Source organism: Andrena cerasifolii, chromosome 8, assembly GCF_050908995.1.
Source record: "Andrena cerasifolii isolate SP2316 chromosome 8, iyAndCera1_principal, whole genome shotgun sequence".
In the NCBI taxonomy this organism is placed as follows: domain Eukaryota; kingdom Metazoa; phylum Arthropoda; class Insecta; order Hymenoptera; family Andrenidae; genus Andrena; species Andrena cerasifolii.
In genome coordinates, this window is record NC_135125.1 from 9699084 (window position 1) to 9720019 (window position 20936).

General features: G+C 48.9%; 3 protein-coding genes across 9 annotated transcripts in view; 2 read left to right on the forward strand and 1 right to left on the reverse strand.

Annotated features, from left to right (window-relative positions):
* The window catches only part of Eip74ef (Ecdysone-induced protein E74), a 158378-nt gene extending 149090 nt beyond the window's left edge, over positions 1-9288 (forward strand). For 4 of the 5 annotated variants that reach the window (XM_076817643.1, XM_076817646.1, XM_076817645.1 and 1 more), the window contains 2 exons: positions 5296-6088; positions 6133-9288. In XM_076817643.1, coding sequence (XP_076673758.1) covers positions 5296-5846 — 551 coding nt within the window. In that variant the 3' untranslated portion in view covers positions 5847-6088; positions 6133-9288. The remainder of the gene's footprint in view (positions 1-5295; positions 6089-6132) is intronic. The other variant, XM_076817644.1, reaches the window with a different exon arrangement.
* Positions 9289-9556: 268 nt separating this feature from the next.
* Alpha-spec (alpha spectrin) lies at positions 9557-18280 on the forward strand. Of its 3 annotated transcripts, none has more exons than XM_076819067.1 (8): positions 9557-9700; positions 9811-10060; positions 10142-10373; positions 10459-14075; positions 14161-14205; positions 14548-17509; positions 17582-17748; positions 17823-18280. In XM_076819067.1, exons 2-8 carry the CDS (start codon positions 9911-9913, stop codon positions 17949-17951), a joined length of 7302 nt encoding a protein of 2433 aa, XP_076675182.1. In that variant the 5' UTR covers positions 9557-9700; positions 9811-9910; the 3' UTR covers positions 17952-18280. The 3 variants fall into 3 exon arrangements, with proteins under 3 accessions (XP_076675182.1, XP_076675184.1, XP_076675183.1); XM_076819068.1 differs by having other exon boundaries at positions 9574-9700; positions 9826-10060; XM_076819069.1 differs by lacking the exon at positions 14161-14205.
* A 6-nt stretch (positions 18281-18286) lies between these two features.
* LOC143372648 (WD repeat-containing protein 46) lies at positions 18287-20484 on the reverse strand. Its single transcript, XM_076819071.1, has 6 exons — positions 20328-20484; positions 19544-20235; positions 19167-19483; positions 18771-19095; positions 18576-18689; positions 18287-18512 (listed from the first exon to the last, which is right to left on the reverse strand). Exons 1-6 carry the CDS (start codon positions 20338-20340, stop codon positions 18390-18392), a joined length of 1584 nt encoding a protein of 527 aa, XP_076675186.1. The 5' UTR covers positions 20341-20484; the 3' UTR covers positions 18287-18389.
* Positions 20485-20936: the final 452 nt, after the last annotated feature.

Genomic DNA, 20936 nt, shown 5'->3' on the forward strand with positions numbered 1-20936 from the left:
ACATTACAAACCTTTTTATTATTTTTTAAACGATTTTATTCAGCTTCGATCCTCTCTTAGATTGTTTGTATTATGTATGTTTGTTTGTCGTCAGAAGCGATAATCCTTCTGCTATGTTCTGCCGCACTGTAGCAGAGGCATGCTCTAACAAAGAAAAAAATTCTCGTCTTTATCGTTCGTAATTTTTGTAAGTGCTGTTTTTCGGATAATTTAGTTTCTCACATATTAGAACGTAAAAGTGCCGAATTTGATATATTTAAAAATAAGTTTTCAAGTTCTGACCACGAAAATGGATATAGTTCTTCAATCGACATTTGTATTAAATTTGTAAAATTCACAAATTTAACTCCTGCAGTTTTGGCCATAAAATCGCAAAATTTCCCCACTGTGCGTCGCAGCGCGCACGGGCGCATACGTGCACACGGCCACCGCCGTATCCACGATCGCTTTGTTTATGCCGTACGAACACTTTCGGTGCCTTTTCTCTTCGCACCGTGTCACTCCATCCTTCTTCCGCCCCCCTTCCAGCCCCCTCCACCGAACCTCTTCCGCCCCCTTGGCCGCTCCGTGCTCTCTCGGCGGGTTGAGGGTCATTCGTGCACTTAGGTGCACGCGGAATTCCGCCTCCAAGTCCTGGTACGTGAGAACTCGTCTTACACGGCTGTATACCCTCCGCGGAGCCGTGTTTCTTTTCGTCCTCATCGCCGCCGTCTGTGCGCGCCCGAGCGCCGCTCCTCGTAGACACGTCGTCCGATCGAAATTCGCGTTTCTGCTCGAGGGCTTTTTTTTTTAAACTCTCCCGGCTAGACGCAACGCCAGTGGTCAAAAGAACGTTTAAAAATAATATTTTCGTATAGGTACACGGAGGAGCAGCCTTGATTCTAAACATCACCGATCGCGGTATCGCTGGACTGTTCTGGCGAAAGCCCTGATACCGACGTTGCTCCTTCGCTATCTCTCTCGCTAGGTATCGTTCGTTTTTTGAACGTTCGTCGTGCCGCGTAACGCCACGCTATCGTCGTTGTAAATCGTTCGATTTTTTTGTACCCCCCTTCGTCGCTCGATCGCGTTTAAGAACAATATCGCGGGCACCGATAGCCGATATCTGGGGAAGAAATAACGGTGCCGTTTATTGGTACAGTAACTCGTCCCAAGGAAATCGCGCGATAACTCTCGTCCGTGTATCTGAGGCTCCGATTGGACAGCCACCACGAGTTCCCGCGATAATGGCACGCTCGCGTTTACAGGCGTCTCGCTAAATGATGGGGTTCACGGGTGTTAACATCATCCCGCCGCGGTGTATCTATCGCTCCTCTCCTCTCTCTCTCTCTCTCTCCCTCATTTTTGCTCGCCGCGGCCGGTCCGCTGTATCAGCCGCTCGTATGTATCGCCTTGGGTATTTTTGCCGCCACGGAAAAGATAAAATTAGTACGATCCGCTGTCACTTTGACTCCTCGTGATTGCTGAACGGAAGATACGCGCACGAGATGCTCCGAAATACACGGCGCGACCCGAAACAAGGTGGTTGGTTCCCTCGGAGAAACTAAACCACTCGTACGGGCAATTACTATCTTCAGATTCGACAGATCGCAGTTGCAACTTCCAACACTTTGTACAGCGGGTCGAAATTAATCGCAGACATCCCTGAAATTTGAATTTTAAACAATGATTCGTTACGAGCGTACGCGAGAACCCGTTCCCACTGCAAACATTCTTCCGTCATCTTCGTGGTGTCTTTTTATCCCGTCCGTCCCTCGTCGTCCATTCGTACGTTCCTGGATAACCCCCACCACCGAGGGAGATCATCTCCCCCCTCGCTTCCCCTCTTTTTTCTCTCGCTCGCGCTGTCTTTATCCCTCCCTCCTCGCTATACTTGTACTTCCGGCCGCGAAGCTAACGCGAAATTCTCGCAAAATAAACGCGGAGGCACGGCTCCGTGGATAACTCCCCGATGCTCCTCCCCGCCTCGGTCCCTCTGTTGTACGTATTTTTAACTATCGACTCGTTACAGGCCGGTTCGCCTAAACTTCCTGCCGCCGGTGTCAGGAAGAACGATGTCGTCGACGAAAACGTCGGAGGAACCCACTTGTTCGTTCGCGCTCCTTTCCCTCGCGAATCTCCTGCTTCCGGTCCTCGAATAACCCCGCCCCGTCTCTACGGCCCCCTCCGCTCGAAAGGTATTTAAAAGCTCCGCGGTAACGGCGCACCGTTTGAATTTGAATCGCGGCCGTGGAACGCGCACGTCGCGGGCCAGATCTCGTAACAGTTCCCCCCCCCCCCCCCCCCCCGGCCGGCGTTTCTATTGTGCAAACGTTCTAGCGTCAATAGAGAATCGTCATAGCATGCAGAACCCCTCGCGTTCCCTCCGCGACCTCTCTGTCTATGCAGGAGAGCGAGCGGCGGGTCTATGCGTCACGGAAACAGTCATGCGTACGCGATGCATCGTCTCTAGCGGTCTCCCTTCGCTATATACGACGTCAGTGGTATAGGTCAGTGAAGTAGTGGCTCCCCCACCACGCGGCTCCTAGACAACGGGTCTACGATTGACTCATCTAGCCAGTCATACGGCGCGTAAACACGATCCGCTCCAGCTGTTTCTCTGCGCGCTCTTTTACTCTCTATCCCTCGGCGTGCTCGGTCTCTCTCACTCTCTCCTCCTCTTCTCCCTCTTTCTCCTTCCATTTCCCCTCTCCGTCTGTCTCCGTCTTTCCCCCATTCTCTCGCCGGTCTATGTACACGGATCTTGAGAGAACAACGGGCGTTCTCTTTATTTTTAGAGGCACCTCGAGAATTCGGTTGCCTGCCTGCCCCCCCCCCCCTCCCCAGACCTCATCTTTTTGTCCGCTGCTCGCTCGTATCCCCTTTTTCTCTTCCTTTTCCTGCGTTCCCTCTCCGAGCTCGGAAGCAGAAAAGCTTCTCGAGAATAGAGAGACGAGGAATCGTCGGACCGCGAGCGCGAGCGCGCCTCCACGGAACTGCAGGGAACGACGCGCAGCCAACGAGAGCCGCACGGGTCGGGAGAGCGAGGGGCAGGGGAGCGCAGAACGAGTTCCGATTTTAGCGCAGTCGCGGCGGCCTCCGAACGAGCGGCGCTATTATGCACTAGTAGCTTGATGGCGTCACCCGTGCAACCTTGGCTCGGGTCAGTCCTCTATCATACTGCAGCCAGAGTTCCCCTACCCCTTTTGTTTTTCGTCTCCTTCTCCGTCGCTTTTTCCGTTCTCTCTCCTGCTCGACGAGTGGCGATCTCTCCCCTCCCCCCGAGCCCCCTCCACCACGTTCGTTTGGCTCCGCTTAACCCTCTCCTCGTCTCCCCGCGTCTCTGCTCCCTCGGCCGACTCCTCTGGCCCCTCGTCGCGCGCGCACACACGGTACTGGCCACACGACCAGTGGCGTACGAATACTTTCTATTTCGAGGCATCCTCCCGGGAGAGTTGCTTCTTTTCGCAGAACCCGGGGAATCATTCCACGACGAAATTTTGCGACGACTCTACGGAGACCTCGGTGTACAGAACTACGTATCCAGAGAAGTGGCACTGAACTTGCTCGAGTGTGCCACGGGATACAGTATTAGGAGGACCAACTCGGAAATGAATTTTAAGAAACACATTAATCCTCGTTACTATCGCCGACTACACCCTTAAACGATTTCCGACGTACGCGCCGATATCATCCTGTACACTCGCATCCGTGTGCGACCTGCACCAGGGGACGTTTCTGCGCGGACGACGCGACCGGCCTCCCTGCCGCGAGAGCGTGAAGGATGTTTCCATCGTTCGTAGATCGCGTATCTGATTCGACGGGATACACATACACGTATACCTGGGCCGTCTGTGGTGCGCGCCGCGGTGCAAGAAGCCGCGGGAATCGAGATCGATCGCGGCGGACAGAGGGGAAAAAGGTTATCGGAGACGAGCCGAAAGGCTGTCCCGAAGCATCAATCATCCTGTGACAGAAACGGCCAAGTACCAGCAACGATGCTTCGTGGACAGCTATTAATAGTTCACTGCACGGTTAAGTACGATACGCGTGTACTTGAGAGGCGCGACGCGAAAACGTTCGAGATAGGCGGCTGACTCGATGCCACGCGGCGGGTTGACGAGTAGCAGGAGTCGATTCGTAGATTTATTTCGGTCGGAAGGATTCTCGGGACGCGAAGTGTCTCGGTCTTCGGCAGCCTTGCACTCCCATTGGCGGTAGGCGCGAGTAGAATGAGGAGGCCTCCTTTGGACGGACAGGTTAGGTCCCCGGCGATGAAGGAATTCTACTCCCGCCTTGTTTTGCACAACTCGCCGGCGTAGAGTTTCATGAAAAACTTCAAAGGAGTAAAGAAATTACGCCAAGTACGTGAAATCAAATAAATCACAAAAAATAGAAGATAATAATAAGTACGAAATAAAATTTTTATTCAAAATACTTGGCGTAGCTAGTAAAGGATGCCGAATGCTTAAGCATTTGCTTAAGAATAAATAGCGACTATGAATACCGGCCTCTGTCATGCGTGGACCGATTTTATTGAATTTGGTCTTGATCGAAAGCTTATTTGCGGTTTACATGAGAAAAATGCCTTTAAATTTAGAAAATATTGCAGACGTGATGAGATATTAACGAAATAAGTTTCAGGTTAGGTTGGAATAGCCGTGCGACGAGTAAATGATAGCGGTAGCGACAGTCGACATATACAGGGTGTCTTTCGTGTACTTGGCATGACGCTACCGCGTCTCTAGATATCGATGGCGCGAGGTTTCGAAAAGATCGAATTTCCGGTAAATGCGAGCGTGAAATGGAAGAGACTAGTGGAACGTGTCTCTTCTATGGTATATGTTCCTCTGGGGCGTGCTACGCAGCGTTAATCGAAGTAGCGGACGTGAAAAAATGAATCGAGCGTGATGTGAATCCAATTAGCGGAGAATATCCACACGGTAAATTAAGTTCGATTAAAACGCACGTTAAAAGGAACTGGTTTCGCGTCCCACTAAATTTCATTCTTCCGTAGGTAACGAGTGCGCTCCAATTTCAATTGTAAAAAATGTAATAACCGGACTTACCCTATAATTAATTCGATGAGCATCTGCATTATCCACTAATGGTAGGGTGCGCTGGGCGACGCCATCTGGCGGGGACTGGGTAAAACGCGGTGCCTCTGCGGCGCGGCGATAACGCGCATTTTAAACTCCACATTCCATCCCCGATTACCATCGCGTTCCCTACTAATTAAAACAGTAACTATATCGAACTAACAACTATGGACAGGCCCGATACTAAACGACCCTCTTCTCATTTCTCTGTTCGCAGTGTCCGAGAGCTACAGCAGTTACGTGAACTCGATGTACGCAAACGGGGGGCAGTTCGCGACCCCCTGCACACCGAGCCCGCCGCGGGGACCCGGCGGGGTCCCGACCAGCGTGATCCAAGCAGCCACCAGCTCGGTGTCCGACGACCTGTACCTCCTGGAGCTGGGCTTCCCGCCACGGTCGAAGAAGAACAAGCTGAAGAAGCCGCGCCAAGGGGACGGCGCCGCTGTGAAGAGGAAGTCCCGCGAGGGGTCCACGACGTATCTGTGGGAGTTTCTGTTGAAGTTGCTGCAGGACCGAGAGTACTGCCCTCGGTACATCAAGTGGACGAACCGCGAGCGGGGCGTCTTCAAGCTGGTCGACAGCAAGGCGGTGTCTCGCCTGTGGGGCCTGCACAAGAACAAGCCGGACATGAACTACGAGACGATGGGCCGCGCCCTGCGCTACTACTACCAGCGCGGCATCCTGGCGAAGGTTGACGGCCAGAGGCTGGTCTATCAGTTCGTCGACGTGCCGAAGGATATTATAGAAATCGACTGTACCGGCGCGTGAGACAGGGCTCGACCTTCGAGGGAACAGCACGAGAGAGTACGAGCTGTACGGGAGAAGAATCGTTCGCGGATTGATAACGCGACGGTACGTCAGATGACATCGTCGAGCAGCTCTTCCTGCCACAACGTGCCCACTTGGCATACCCCTCAGACGATCTAAAACCATGTATGCCCTCTCTCTGACTTCGTTTGTTCCTTGTATTATATATATACACACACGTATATATGTATATATATGTGTGTGTGCGTGTGTATATATATACGTGTATATATATACACACCTATAGAGATGTATATTAACGTGGTGCGCGCGTACACGTACGAACGCTGCCGCGAGAGGATAAATGATGAATGTTCTTATTTTGTCGACGCGGTAACCGCGCCACGGTATACCATCCGTATACCGTACAGTTTCGTCCTCCTTTGGTCTTTCTTCTTCTATTTCTTCTCCTTATACTTCTTCTTTTTTTTTTGTTACCCTTTGACGGTACAGGTCAATGGTAATCGTACTAAGCTTTACAACGTTTATATATATATGAAGAAGTATATATATATGTATACATATACGCGTTGAGCTCGTTCAAATTTGTACAAAATTTAGTTCTTAAAATGGAAAGGATGCTACGGCACAAGTGTTATTAAATGTATTTTAATCGAGAGAGAAAAAGATGAATCTAGTATGGACAAATTACTTAAACGTAAAGTATAGACGGGGGATATAGGCGAACAATTGTACATTCGAGAGCGCGATAAATTATTTATTGTATATTAGACGATTATATATGTTACCTAGAAAAAGAAAAAAAAGAAAATTGTTATATACGTGTCGACGAAGGGAGATGCGAGAAAGAGGAAAGGGAAAAAAAACACATACACACGTACACACGCGCGACGTGGAGGGCGATGTTTTCGATGGTTTGTATTGAAGAAACAAACAAAAAAAAAAAAGAGAATCGAAACGAAGTGAGGGCTGTGAAAAGGTTCAGAAGCGGATGGGAATAAGGACGGAGCGGATGGCGGTAAAGGGCGTTGTTTAACGAGTTTCATGGAGCGAGCTCAGGGAGGGGTACACGTGCATACGCGACACAGGAACAGACACCGAACACGATCACCCGCAACATACACACTATATTTTTTTAAATATAAGCGAAAAAGGGCGACTCTTCTATTCGAGCTGAGGGTTCAACAACGTAAGGTGCTGGCTATACACACGAGGTCCAAGAATGTTATTTAGCAAGCTAGTGTTACTAATTCATAAAAAAAAAGATTATTGAAAACAGACATTATATATCTCTGTATATATAAAAAGTACACCTCTAGTATATATTATTGAATATTATATATATATATATATTATATGAATATATATTATATGTTATGTAGTAAATGGAGCGAGTTAATGTGTCTCTATGAGATTTTTCCGTCACGTTCGTGTATGAATACAGTTGCGCAAACCGTCTCTCTGTACGATGCCTCTGCCCCTCTCTCTCCCTCGTCGCGCGAACAGACATCGCCAGGAACATAATTGTTACTCTGCCCTTCTTTTTATATCGATCTTTCGAAGCTCGCACGCCCTTAAACGCACACTACTTCATGGCGTGTCCCTCATGCTCATCCGAATCAGAGGCATCGTACAGCTTTAACTCGTTTATACCCGCTAGTAAAAGAGTCACTCTGACTCGGTGGCTTGGTAACTGTCGAGGCATGAACGCGGTACCGACGGCAGTTCGAAACGAAGCCGGACAAGTTTCGCGTAAACGCAGCGGCGGGTATAAATGGGTTAAATCGGCCCTGTCCGCGGGTAGAGCCCCTTGCGCGACACTCGTCTGTTACGCGTATTCTGTTTGTATTTGATCCACATGGTCCATCCGAAGCCCGCGGCCATGGGGTAACGAGAGGCGAAGCGCAGGAACCGTGGACAGGGCTGTTTTAAATATAATGTGACCAGATCTATGAAATTCCAATGTGGGACAGCACGAACTGAAATGTACCTCCCTTAAACCTCCCCCCGTACAATTGAATTGTACGAAGTACCAATAGAGTGGACGACAAATAACTACAAGCAATATATACGGTGCGGTGTGTGAATCTGTCCAACTGCCAAATATTTAAAATCCGCGCCATCTGGTCACGTTATTTGAGCGTAGATAGCCTTCTCGGGCACCCGGGGCGTTCGAACACGATAAGTTAGAGTGAAATTTAATTTATTGACGCCCCTCTCTCCCCCGGATCCACCCCACCCCCCCCCCCAATCCTCAGAGGACGTGACGTGCGAGTGCAAGCGTATCCTATAGGTGATAAGTTTTTGTACATAAAAGATTCGTTGAGAACATACTTAGGAAGAACATTACGTTGGTTAACTTCGTAACTGTGGAAGATAAAGAGAAACATGAGCGCAGTGATAAGGGGGCGAGAGGAGAGGGGGAGCCGGGCGAGATACGCTTCGAGAGCGTAACGCGGTTCGCCCCCTCTCCGAGCCGCCCGGCCCTTTGACGATCACCTCCAACACATTATTTCGATTGAATGAAAAAGGAAACACAGTGAAGTACATACGAAACGATCGAGTGCTGCCAATAATGCCTGTAATACGAGTCCCTTGCATTTTCTATTGGTTTAAAAAAAAAAAAAGAACGTGGAAAGATAGCATGCATGAGTGCGCGACGTTGTTCGACTGATGAAAGACACAGAATAAAATGTCTTGGGACGCCAGACATACCGATGATACAAAGCGAATTGCCTTCTCGTAATTAACAAAGACGTGTTGCCTTCTAACAAAGAAAAACATATTAAAAAAAAATGTTCTAGCAATTTGTATCGTATAATACCATCGACTACTCTTTGTCCAGGTACTTAAAGTGAACCTCACGCGCCCCCCCGCCCCTGTATTACACCCTCCCCCCGACCCCCTTGTCTGCATAGAATTTTGTAATTTTGTCAAGAAAAAAAGATATTCAAAAACATTTTTGGTACACGAAGACTTTTTCATATCGCACTCTTTGCATACGCGTATCGGATGGAGAAGATATATATTTAAAAATATAAGACAAAAATGAAGATAGAGAGAAAGAGAGAGAGAGAGAGAAAGAGATGAGAAAAAATGGAACACATCAGAGTACAATGGACAAAAAGAAAGCAAGTACCTATTAAATAGTACCACTTCTATACACGATAACATCCACTTATAAACAATGAACGATGACAACTGCAACAAGAAAAAAAATCCTATTTTTAGGTAAATTAAATTTACATTATACATAAACGATCGACTACGCTACAAGATATTTTAACAGATAAGACTTTACTGTAATAGGGATAAATCTATGATTATTTACCTGTAAAATAATACGAAGACACGATGGATTGACGTAATGAACTCTAATGTAACGTTCTGTGATTCGTTGTTTGTAGGTGAAATTTAATAAAAGATTACTGTATCATAACGAGCCACCCATTTGTACCCTTGTTATTTAAAATTACATAATTCAACAGAGGTGGACCTGACACGCCGAAGACAGTGGCAGTTTGGAAAGGACAGAAGTATAGCGAGTAGAGGAAGATAAATTCCCAAAAATCGGGTCGAAACTAATCATCTAATTGTCAAATTTAAAGTCCCAGTGCCATTTTTTGATCGTCGCTCATCAGAATGATTAAGCGATGATGTAACGCTTATATATAAGCTCAATTGATAAAGCGCGCCGTTGAGAGGGCGCCTGATTGGCTGGCTCTCGATTCCTCCGCCAATCACGCGCCCCGACTTCCGAATGGCTAGACACGTAGCTGCGCCCGCAGTCACTACCGAACCTCGAAGCGAGGCGGACGTTATTGTGCCTGTCAGATTGCAGATAATTTTGCGAGGTATGTGTCACTTTTCCATTGTTTAAACTTTAAACAATTGCGTATTACGATTATTAATTTTAGTAGCTAGTAGTAAAGAGTAAAGAGCAGGTGTATTATCGTAGCTGTAGTTATTGATTTCATAGCGACAATCGAGTTTGCCACACCCCGTGGCCATTTTGGACGGAAGAGATCCCTTCCATAAACATCGAACGATAAATAACGATCAAGATGGATCAGATCACACCGAAAGAGGTGAAGATCTTGGAGAATCCCGAGGATATCCAAGAGAGGCGAGAGCAGGTGCTGAGTCGCTACTCGAACTTCAAGTCGGAAGCACGCAACAAGAGAGACAAGCTCGAGGACTCCCGTCGCTTTCAGGTATGGCTCTTTTAATTATCTAGTAATCTAGGGAATCCGGTGTGCCTAGGTGTGGCTTTTATATCTCTTGCTTGCGTGCAGTACTTTAAGCGAGATGCGGACGAACTCGAAGGATGGATTTATGAGAAACTGCAAGCTGCTTCGGATGAGAGTTACAAGGATCCGACCAACCTTCAGGCGAAGATACAGAAGCATCAAGCATTCGAAGCAGAAGTCGCGGCTCATTCCAATGCCATAGTGTCGCTCGATAACACCGGCACCGAGATGATGGCTCAGCATCATTTTGCTAGCGATGTCATTCGCAAACGATTGGGTAAGTCGATATTAAGCTACTTTTCTTACTTACTTCGTAGCATGGAAATATCTGTAACAAAATTTTTTTCTGGTGCGTTTCGTAGAGGATCTCCATCGTCTGTGGGAATTGCTGCTCTCGCGATTGGCAGACAAGGGCCTTAAATTACAACAAGCCCTGGTGCTGGTGCAGTTTCTCAGACACTGCGACGAAGTGATGTTTTGGATCCACGACAAGGAAGCATTTGTAACTTCCGACGAGTTTGGACACGACTTGGAACACGTCGAAGTGCTTCAAAGGAAATTCGACGAATTCCAGAAGGATATGGCTAGCCAGGAGTACAGAGTGACGGAGGTGAACGAGCTGGCTGACAAGCTTCTCTTAGACGGACATCCCGAGCGCGATACCATTCTGCGTAGGAAAGAGGAACTGAACGAGTCCTGGCAGAGACTGAAGCAGCTGGCTGTCTTGAGACAGGAGAAACTGTTTGGTGCGCACGAGATTCAGAGATTCAATCGTGACGCGGATGAGACGATGGCGTGGATCGCTGAGAAGGACGTTGTGCTGTCTTCGGACGATTTTGGGCGAGATCTCGCGAGCGTGCAGACTTTGCAAAGAAAGCACGAGGGAATAGAACGCGACTTGGCAGCTCTGGAAGACAAAGTGTACACGTTGGGTGCGGAGGCTGATCGTCTGGCGGCTATCCATCAAGCGGACCATTCCACGCAGATCCAAGATAAGCGTGCAGAGATTCTGCAGTCGTGGGAGAGCCTGACCGCGAAAGCGAAGGAGCGACGCCTGAAGCTGGACGAGTCTTACTATCTGCACAGATTCTTGGCTGACTACAGAGACTTGGTGTCATGGATGAACGATATGCGCGCTATCATATCGGCGGACGAATTAGCAAAGGACGTGGCTGGCGCTGAAGCGCTTGTCGAGAGACACCAGGAGCACAAGGGAGAGATCGACGCCAGAGCCGACAGCTTCAACGCTACTACGATGGCTGGTAACAGCCTCCTGGATAAGAAGCACTACGCCGCGGAGGAAGTAGCACGAAAGTTGAGCTCCCTCGCGGAAGACAAGCAATCCCTTCTGAGCCTCTGGGAGAAGAGAAGAATCTTGTACGAACAATGCATGGACCTGCAGTTGTTCTACCGAGATACGGAGCAGGCAGACGCGTGGATGGCCAAGCAGGAAGCATTCTTGGCGAACGAAGACCTGGGGGATTCACTCGACAGCGTGGAAGCTCTCATCAAGAAGCACGAGGACTTCGAGAAGTCGCTGGCCGCCCAGGAGGAGAAGATCACTGCGCTCGACGGGTTTGCCGGTCAGCTGATCGTGGGAGAACACTACGCAGCGAACGATGTAGCGCAGAGGCGCAAGCTGCTGTTGGAAAGGCGCGCGGTTCTCCAGGAGAAGTCCGCTCAAAGGAGACGTCGCTTGGAAGACGCATACAAGCTGCAGCAGTTCGAGCGCGACTGCGACGAGACAAAGGGCTGGGTGAACGAGAAATTGAAATTCGCCACCGACGACAGCTACTTGGATCCCACCAATTTGAACGGCAAAGTGCAGAAGCACCAGAACTTCGAGCAAGAGTTGAACGCGAATAGGACTCGCATGGAGGAGATGGTAGCCACTGGGCAAGAGCTGATCGAGGGCGACCACTACGCCAGCGACCGGATTCGCACTCGCACGGACGAGATCATGTCCCTGTGGGAGAGCCTCACGCACGCCACTGAGAAGAAAGGCGCCAAGCTGCAGGAAGCTTCCCAGCAACAGCAGTTCAATCGCACCGTCGAGGACATCGAGCTGTGGCTGTCGGAGGTCGAGGGACAGCTGCTATCGGAGGATTACGGCAAAGACTTGACCAGCGTGCAGAACCTCCAGAAGAAGCACGCGCTCCTCGAAGCCGACGTCGCCTCTCACTCAGACAGGATCGAGAGCATAGCCCAAGCTGCGGAGCAGTTCGTGAATTCGGGCCACTTCGACGCGAACAACATCAAGGCGAAGCAGGACCAGCTGCAGGCACGGTACGCGGCTCTGCAACGGCCAATGAGTATTCGTAAGCAACGACTGCTCACCTCTCTGCAGGCTCAGCAATTATTTAGAGACATCGAAGACGAGGAAGCCTGGATCCGCGAGAAGGAGCCAGTAGCCGCTTCCACCAACCGCGGCCGTGATCTAATCGGCGTTCAGAACTTGCAGAAGAAACACCAGGCGGTTCTGGCAGAGATCAATAACCATGAACCACGAGTGGTCGCTGTTTGCCAGTCAGGCGTGGCGATGTTGCAGGACAGCCACTTCGCTACCCAGGAGATCAGCCAACGAGTGGTGGCTTTGGACGAGCACTGGGGGCAATTGAAGGAGAAAGCCAGACAGCGCAAGACCGACCTGGACGACTCTCTCCAGGCGCACCAGTACTTTGCAGATGCCAACGAGGCGGAGTCTTGGGTGAAGGAAAAGAGGCCCATTGTTATGAACGCTGATTACGGGAAGGATGAAGATAGCTCTGAAGCTCTGCTGAAGAAGCACGAGGCGTTGGTCAGCGACTTGGAAGCATTCGCTAGCACGATAGCAGCGCTTAGGGAGCAAGCTGCGTCTTGCCGCCAGCAGGAGACTCCTACCATTGACATCACTGGCAAGGAGTGCGTGGTTGCTCTGTACGACTACACTGAGAAGTCTCCCAGGGAGGTGTCCATGAAGAAGGGCGATACCTTGACCCTTCTGAATTCCAACAACAAGGACTGGTGGAAGGTGGAAGTGAACGATCGCCAGGGTTTCGTCCCAGCTGCTTACGTGAAACGCGTAGAGCCCGAAGCAGGGCTGAGCGCGTCCCAGCAGAACTTGGCCAGGGAGCAGAGCTCTATCGCTGCTAGGCAGGCACAGATTCAAGCTCAGTACGACGACCTGCTGAGACTTGCCCGCGAACGGCAGAACAAGCTGAACGAGACTGCTAAGGCCTACGTGCTCGTGAGGGAAGCCGCGGAATTGGCTACTTGGATCAAGGACAAAGAGAACCACGCTCAGGTTCAAGACGTTGGCGAGGACCTGGAGCAGGTGGAGGTAATGCAGAAGAAGTTCGACGATTTCCAGGCAGACTTGAAGGCTAACGAGGTGCGGCTGGCGGAGATGAACGAGATCGCTGTTCAGTTGATGAGCCTCGGGCAGACGGAGGCAGCTTTGAAGATACAGACGCAGATACAGGACCTGAACGAGAAGTGGACCAGCTTGCAGACTCTCACCGCGGAGCGCGCTAGCCAGTTGGGCTCTGCTCATGAGGTTCAACGTTTCCATCGCGACGTCGACGAGACCAAGGACTGGATTCGAGAGAAGGATGCGGCGTTGAACAACGACGACCTCGGGAAGGATCTACGCAGCGTCCAGGCCCTGCAACGCAAGCACGAGGGCCTCGAGAGAGACCTGGCTGCCTTGGGAGACAAGATAAAGCAACTGGACGAGACAGCCAATCGTCTGATGCAGTCTCACCCCGAGACCGCTGAACAGACCTACGCGAAACAGAAGGAGATCAACGAGGAATGGACTCAGTTGACCGCAAAGGCTAACAGTAGGAAGGAGAAGCTGCTGGATTCTTATGACCTGCAACGTTTCCTCAGCGATTACCGAGATCTGATGGCCTGGATAAACTCGATGATGGGCCTGGTCGCCTCCGAGGAGCTGGCTTCCGACGTCACCGGCGCTGAAGCTCTGCTTGAACGCCACCAGGTGAGCTGACTCGGTTCAATAATCAATGGCAGTAGTCAGATCGTCCAGCGATCGCGCAGTGGTTCACTAGTAATTTGAATTGTAGAATCACAGAGCAGAGATAGACGCACGTTACGGCATACTTCCAGAGGTATCGAAGTGTTTAAGCATGAATCGAAAGATGTTCGACATTGCCTCTGAATATAGTCGTACGATTAATCTCTTGTTGGTGTACCATTTCGTTCTTTTTGTTGTTTGTGAAATATAAAACAGAAGAGATTGGCAGGTCGATGTTTTGTAACGAAGATACCGCCTATTAACACTTTGAATATTTTCAATGCTTCTCATAGTGCAATTGCTGCCTTTTCTGCTTATCGTAGTGTATATTGTCGAGTGGGTTGCAACATATGCAAAATATTGCTGTGAGGTTTCACCGAGTCTCTTAAAGTAGTACAAACAGATCCACCTAAATCTCCGCGTCGTTGTGTTACAGGAGCATCGAATGGAGATAGACGCCAGAGCAGGTACCTTCCAAGCATTCGAACTCTTTGGCCAGCAGCTTCTGCAGTCCAGCCACTACGCCAGTGTGGAGATCCAAGAGAAGCTTGAATCTATGGCTGAGGCGCGACAGGAATTAGAGAAGGCTTGGATCCAGCGACGCATGCAACTCGACCAGAATCTGGAGCTGCAACTGTTCTGCAGGGACTGCGAGCAAGCTGAGAACTGGATGAGCGCTCGGGAAGCTTTCTTGAGCAGCGCGGACACCGTCGACAGCAGTGACAACGTGGAGGCTCTTATCAAGAAACACGAGGACTTCGATAAAGCCATTAACGCCCACGAGGAGAAGATCGCCACCTTGCAGACACTCGCGGACCAGTTGATCGCGGCGGAACACTACGCCGCGAAGCCGATCGACGACAGACGCTGCCAAGTCTTGGACCGCTGGAGGCATCTGAAGGACGCTCTTATTGAGAAACGCTCCAGACTGGGAGAATCCCAGACTCTGCAGCAATTCTCGCGGGACGCTGACGAGATGGAGAACTGGATCGCCGAGAAGCTGCAACTGGCCACCGAGGAGAACTACAAGGACCCAGCGAATATACAATCCAAACACCAGAAGCATCAAGCTTTCGAGGCTGAATTGGCAGCGAACGCTGACAGGATTCAGTCTGTGCTTGCGATGGGAGGTAACTTGATCGAGAAGCACCAGTGCGCTGGTTCTGAGGACGCTGTCCAGAAGAGGCTAGCCTCGATCGCCGACCAGTGGGAGTATCTCACCCAGAAGACCACGGAGAAGTCGATGAAGCTGAAAGAGGCCAACAAGCAGCGCACCTACATCGCCGCTGTTAAGGATCTCGACTTCTGGCTCGGCGAGGTGGAGAGTCTGCTTACATCAGAGGATGCAGGCAAGGACTTAGCGTCCGTGCAGAATCTGATGAAGAAGCATCAGCTGGTCGAAGCCGATATCCAGGCGCACGAGGAGAGGATCAAGGATATGAACGCGCAGGCAGACTCTCTGATCGAGAGTGGACAGTTCGATGCAGCTGGCATTCAGGAGAAACGACAGAGTATAAATGAGCGCTACGAGAGAATTCGCAACCTGGCTGCGCACAGACAGGCGAGACTCAACGAGGCGAACACCCTGCATCAGTTCTTCAGGGACATTGCCGACGAGGAGTCGTGGATCAAGGAAAAGAAGCTACTGGTCGGCTCTGACGACTACGGCCGCGATCTAACCGGGGTTCAAAATCTGAAGAAGAAGCACAAGAGGTTGGAAGCTGAATTGGGCAGTCACGAGCCAGCCATACAAGCTGTTCAGGAAGCAGGAGAAAAGTTGATGGACGTATCCAACTTAGGTGTGCCCGAGATCGAGCAACGCCTGAAGCTTTTGAACCAAGCCTGGGCGGAACTGAAGCAGCTGGCCGCCAACAGAGGACAGAAGCTGGACGAGTCTCTGACCTACCAGCAGTTCCTCGCCAAAGTAGAAGAGGAGGAAGCTTGGATCACCGAGAAACAGCAGCTGCTCTCCGTGGAAGATTACGGAGACACCATGGCTGCCGTTCAAGGCTTACTGAAGAAACACGACGCGTTCGAAACCGACTTCGCGGCCCACGGCGAGCGCTGCAAGGACATCTGCGAGGCTGGAGAGGCTCTGATCGTAGCTGGGAACCATCGCGCTGACGCCATAGGCCAGAGATGCGCGCAGCTTCGCAATAAGCTGGAGCAGCTTGGCGCCCTCGCGGCCAGGAGGAAGACTCGACTCAACGACAACTCGGCGTACCTGCAGTTCATGTGGAAGGCTGACGTGGTCGAGTCCTGGATCGCGGACAAGGAGACCCACGTGCGCTCTGAGGAATTCGGAAGAGATCTGTCCACTGTCCAGACCTTGCTCACCAAACAGGAAACCTTCGACGCGGGACTCCATGCCTTCGAGCACGAGGGGATCCAGAACATCACGTCCTTGAAGGAGATGCTGGTCGACTCTGGACACGACCAGACGCCTAGTATTCAGAAGCGCCACGCTGACGTGATTGCTCGCTGGCAGAAGCTCCTCGCCGACTCTGACGCGAGGAAGCAACGTCTGCTGAGGATGCAAGATCAGTTCAGGCAGATCGAGGAGCTCTACCTGACGTTCGCCAAGAAGGCGTCTGCCTTCAACTCCTGGTTCGAGAACGCGGAGGAAGACCTGACCGATCCTGTGCGCTGCAACAGCATCGAGGAGATTCGGGCGTTGAGAGAAGCTCACGCTCAGTTCCAAGCTAGCCTGTCCTCTGCTGAAGCGGACTTCGAGGCTCTAGCTGCTCTGGACAGGCAGATTAAGAGCTTCAACGTAGGCCCCAACCCGTATACCTGGTTCACGATGGAGGCCTTAGAGGATACGTGGCGTAACCTGCAAAAGATCATCAAGGAACGCGACGTGGAGCTGGCGAAAGAAGCTCAGCGGCAAGAGGAGAACGACAAATCGCGTAAGGAGTTCGCTAAGTATGCCAACGCGTTCCACCAGTGGCTGGCAGAGACGAGGACGTCCATGATGGAAGGATCAGGATCGCTAGAGCAACAGCTGGAAGCTACCAAGAGAAAGACTCAGGAAGTTCGCGCTCGTCGTCAAGACCTGAAGAAGATCGAGGATCTAGGTGCGATTTTAGAGGAGCATTTGATCCTCGACAATCGCTACACGGAGCACAGTACAGTGGGACTCGCCCAGCAGTGGGACCAACTGGACCAGCTGGGAATGCGTATGCAGCACAACTTGGAGCAACAGATACAGGCGCGCAATCAGTCGGGTGTGTCTGAGGATGCCCTCAAGGAATTCTCCATGATGTTCAAGCACTTCGACAAGGACAAGAGTGGTCGTCTGAATCACCAGGAGTTCAAGTCGTGCTTGAGAGCGCTGGGGTACGATCTACCTATGGTGGAGGAGGGTCAGCCTGATCCAGAATTCGAGAACATTCTTGGTTCGTTTTACATTTAATCGTTTTGTGACAATCAATTATGAGACAGAGGTTTCATTTAATTTCTTCCCACAGATATCGTTGATCCTAATAGAGATGGCTACGTGTCGTTGCAAGAATACATGGCTTTCATGATCAGCAAGGAAACCGAGAACGTGCAGAGCTCGGAAGAGATCGAGAACGCTTTCCGCGCTATCACCGCCGCGGATCGGCCATACGTTACGAAGGAGGAATTATATGCTGTGCGTAAAATCCCCACGATACACGATTATCCACTTGCATTTGCTTTATGTAATGTTATACCGTTATTTTCTAGAACCTTACCAAGGAGATGGCCGATTATTGCGTGGCGCGCATGAAACCGTATGTCGATCCGAAGACAGAGAGACCGATTACAGGAGCGTTGGATTATATTGAATTTACTCGCACCCTCTTCCAAAATTAGAATCGCAAATCGCTTAAGTTATTCACCTTTTAATACGGCAGTTATTAAATTATCGCAGCAAAAATGTGAGATGCTTATTTCTTTGCAATACCTTGCTACATTAATGTGACATGTGTAAACTCTCGATATTACGCATTATTAATCTTGGTTTTATTCACAGCACGCGCCACACGGCCCATTGTTCTTTGTACCGGTATATAAAACATCCACGAGCAATCTCGTGGATATGAATTATGCATTTAAAGTAGAATGTAGACACGTTACATGTATAACAAATAGAAGCTCCAGATTCTGTGCAGTGCTAGACCATTAAAGGAATGCATTAAGTATACTCGTTTTTCTTTCAGAAAGATTTATTTTCAGATTTCAATTACAAATTATAATTTACAGTTGAATATACATAGAGATACAATGTGTTTTAAAGTACACAGCGCCGTGCTAACTAGTACTTTTCCTAGGCTTTGTCAAAAATCTATTTAATACTCCGTAATCCTTTGTAGGTTCTTCTGCTTTCTTTGCTTCCGGTCGTGCATCCGATTGACGAAGGATGTCAATGGTTTCCTGAAACAATTAAGTTTAAGTATTTACACTGCGCGTAGATGTTATGGATATTTGGATATTTACTCTTCGATTCAAGTCCTTGAGTATCTTCTTCGTTTTAATCACTTTAGCCGTTCCTCCCTTTCCTTTAGCTTTCGTTCTACGAGGTCTGTAGTCTATGGCCTTCGGTTTAAGGTACTGCAAATGTAATACATAAGTAACGCGTTCATAGATTGGAGGAGATACCTGCAAAAGACTAATTCAAGATTCGGTACTCACCAGAAGCTTCTTCTTTGCCTCTATCTTGTCTTTCAAAGTCGGGGCGTCTACTTCCGTAATAGCAATTGGATCCAAAGTAATTAATTCCGGCTGAATCTTGTCCAGCAGAGCCTTCACCTCAGCCTCGCGTCTTTGGCTCTTAGTCTGCAACGGATTGTTCTCAAGACCATCGAAGTTAGCTTCTCCGCTGCCAGGTACTAAAAGCGAGGAGAATCCTCTCACCGTACCAATACCCAGCACATCTTCGTATGGACAGAACTGCATACTCGTCACAGTCCCATCGGCTTTGTGCCGCAAATATGCTTTCAATACATCCGCCGACGGTCTGGTAATAAAAATGAAGATATACATTTAACCTTATTATCGTAAAAACACGAATTCTCATACAATATTTACCGATAAACCTCTACTACATTCCCCATTCCCATTGCCAGCTGGCCACACTGACTGTAAGATAACTGCTGAACCGGAGAACGTGCAATATAGTCGTGCAGGGGGCCTGCTAGCTTCCTGATGTCCCAAATCTTCACAGACTTGGTTGGGCAACTAGTTGCCATGTAAGTTCCATATGGATGAACGGCGCAAGCTGTTACTGCCTGAACGTGGCATAACATTTTCGCTAATGGGTCTTTAGAATTCGGGGACCACATCGACACTGCTCCCTGCGAAGTGCCCACGCAAAGCACAGCGTTTCCTGGATTTTGTGTCATCACCTGTAAATAATTGATTAATTCCCTCGCGCAAAGTTGCACCGATCGTACCTTTATACTTACCGATATGTTTCCCAATTTGGAATTATAAGAGGATATAAATTCGCCTATAGAAACATCGAGCCAAGATAGGTAACCGTTTCTGGATCCACTGGCGAGTAGAAAGTGGTAGGGTAAAAACTCCAGCTTGTTGACTGCGTCCATTGCTTTTAAACAATGAAGTTCGATTCCCTCGTTATCGTATATGTAGACCCATTTCTTCTGCGCCACAGCGAACATCGTTTCTATATGCAACCATGATACGTCGTGGACCGATTCCATTACATTCATCTCGCAGGCCAATTTTTTTGTCACCCAATCTAAAGCAGCCACGTGACCCTTCCTTCCACCCAGAACTAAGTGTCTGCCGTTTCTTGTGTACCCTATACTGTAAGGACCGAACTGCAGCTGCACGTTGAAGTGCTTAGCAGCGCTAGTTATGTCTACATTGTCTGCGATTTGTCTCTGCTTGTACTGTATTGTCACTTCCCCCGCATCGGCTTCCAGGCAACCATAGTCTTCTGTCAACAGCAACTCTGTGCGCGCAGCAGCCTTTATAGAGCTATGTATAACCTTCTCCTTTGATTTCAGCTTCTTCCTTTGCACTTTATTTCTTATGCGAGATGTATTTGCTTTGAGATCGAGTCCTGTGCCCTTACTGTGTTTCCTTAGTTTATCTTTGGGGATTGGTGGTCGATCGCTTTTGTATTTACCTCCTATAAACAACACGGGCGGGATGACTATCGCCTTCGCGTACGTGCAAAGTATAAAAGAAAAGTAAGTGTAATTAATATAATTTAAGACGTACTTGTTTGCTTCATGATGCTCCTTTAGATGTAACTTTGGTCGTTATGTCATTAGTTTACAACAATTTACGCGTTTCACTGTATCAAAACACTTCTAACAAAACACGTGTCCAACCATTCGACGCCATATTTGTTAAAGGAGAAAATTAAAATATCTACCATTTTAGAACTTCCTTATTTATTAATATTTACAAATTCTGAGAACCTGGATCTATTATAGAGTGGCTGTAAAATATTCTGCGACTAGTTTCAATAATAAAATTCTTTATTTCTTGATTTAAGACAAAATTGTATACATTTACTAAATTAACGCTTTTATCGTTACATATACATCACTTGAAATCGCTGTCGTATTTATGTCATAGTAATTCAGGCAGTTAGAACAACAACGGACTAACCTACCTTAAAAAAAAAATTCCTATTGTACATCGATGGCTTACAATTAGTGCACACATATTGTATGTCCACTTTTAGCGTTTTTGAGAAAAACAGGTTCAAACATTCAATGGTACTTTATAATTACATAAATACTTTTTGCATTATTGTAATATAGGTATCACTGAAAGTATGTAATTAGTAGTATAAGTTAGAATCTGCAAAATTATAATAAT

Excerpts from the sequence above, each read along its gene's own strand:
- LOC143372648 (XM_076819071.1), bottom strand. Across the intron at positions 18,690-18,770 it reads AGGCAAAGAAGAAGCTTCTG|TACCTTAAACCGAAGGCCAT; the intron begins GTGAGTACCGAA and ends TTACATTTGCAG. Across the intron at positions 18,513-18,575 it reads TCAAGGACTTGAATCGAAGA|GAAACCATTGACATCCTTCG; the intron begins GTAAATATCCAA and ends TAATTGTTTCAG.
- Alpha-spec (XM_076819067.1), top strand. The coding sequence starts at position 9,911 with ATGGATCAGATCACACCGAAAGAGGTGAAGATCTTGGAGAATCCCGAG. Across the intron at positions 10,061-10,141 it reads AGGACTCCCGTCGCTTTCAG|TACTTTAAGCGAGATGCGGA; the intron begins GTATGGCTCTTT and ends GCTTGCGTGCAG. Across the intron at positions 17,749-17,822 it reads CGAAGGAGGAATTATATGCT|AACCTTACCAAGGAGATGGC; the intron begins GTGCGTAAAATC and ends GTTATTTTCTAG.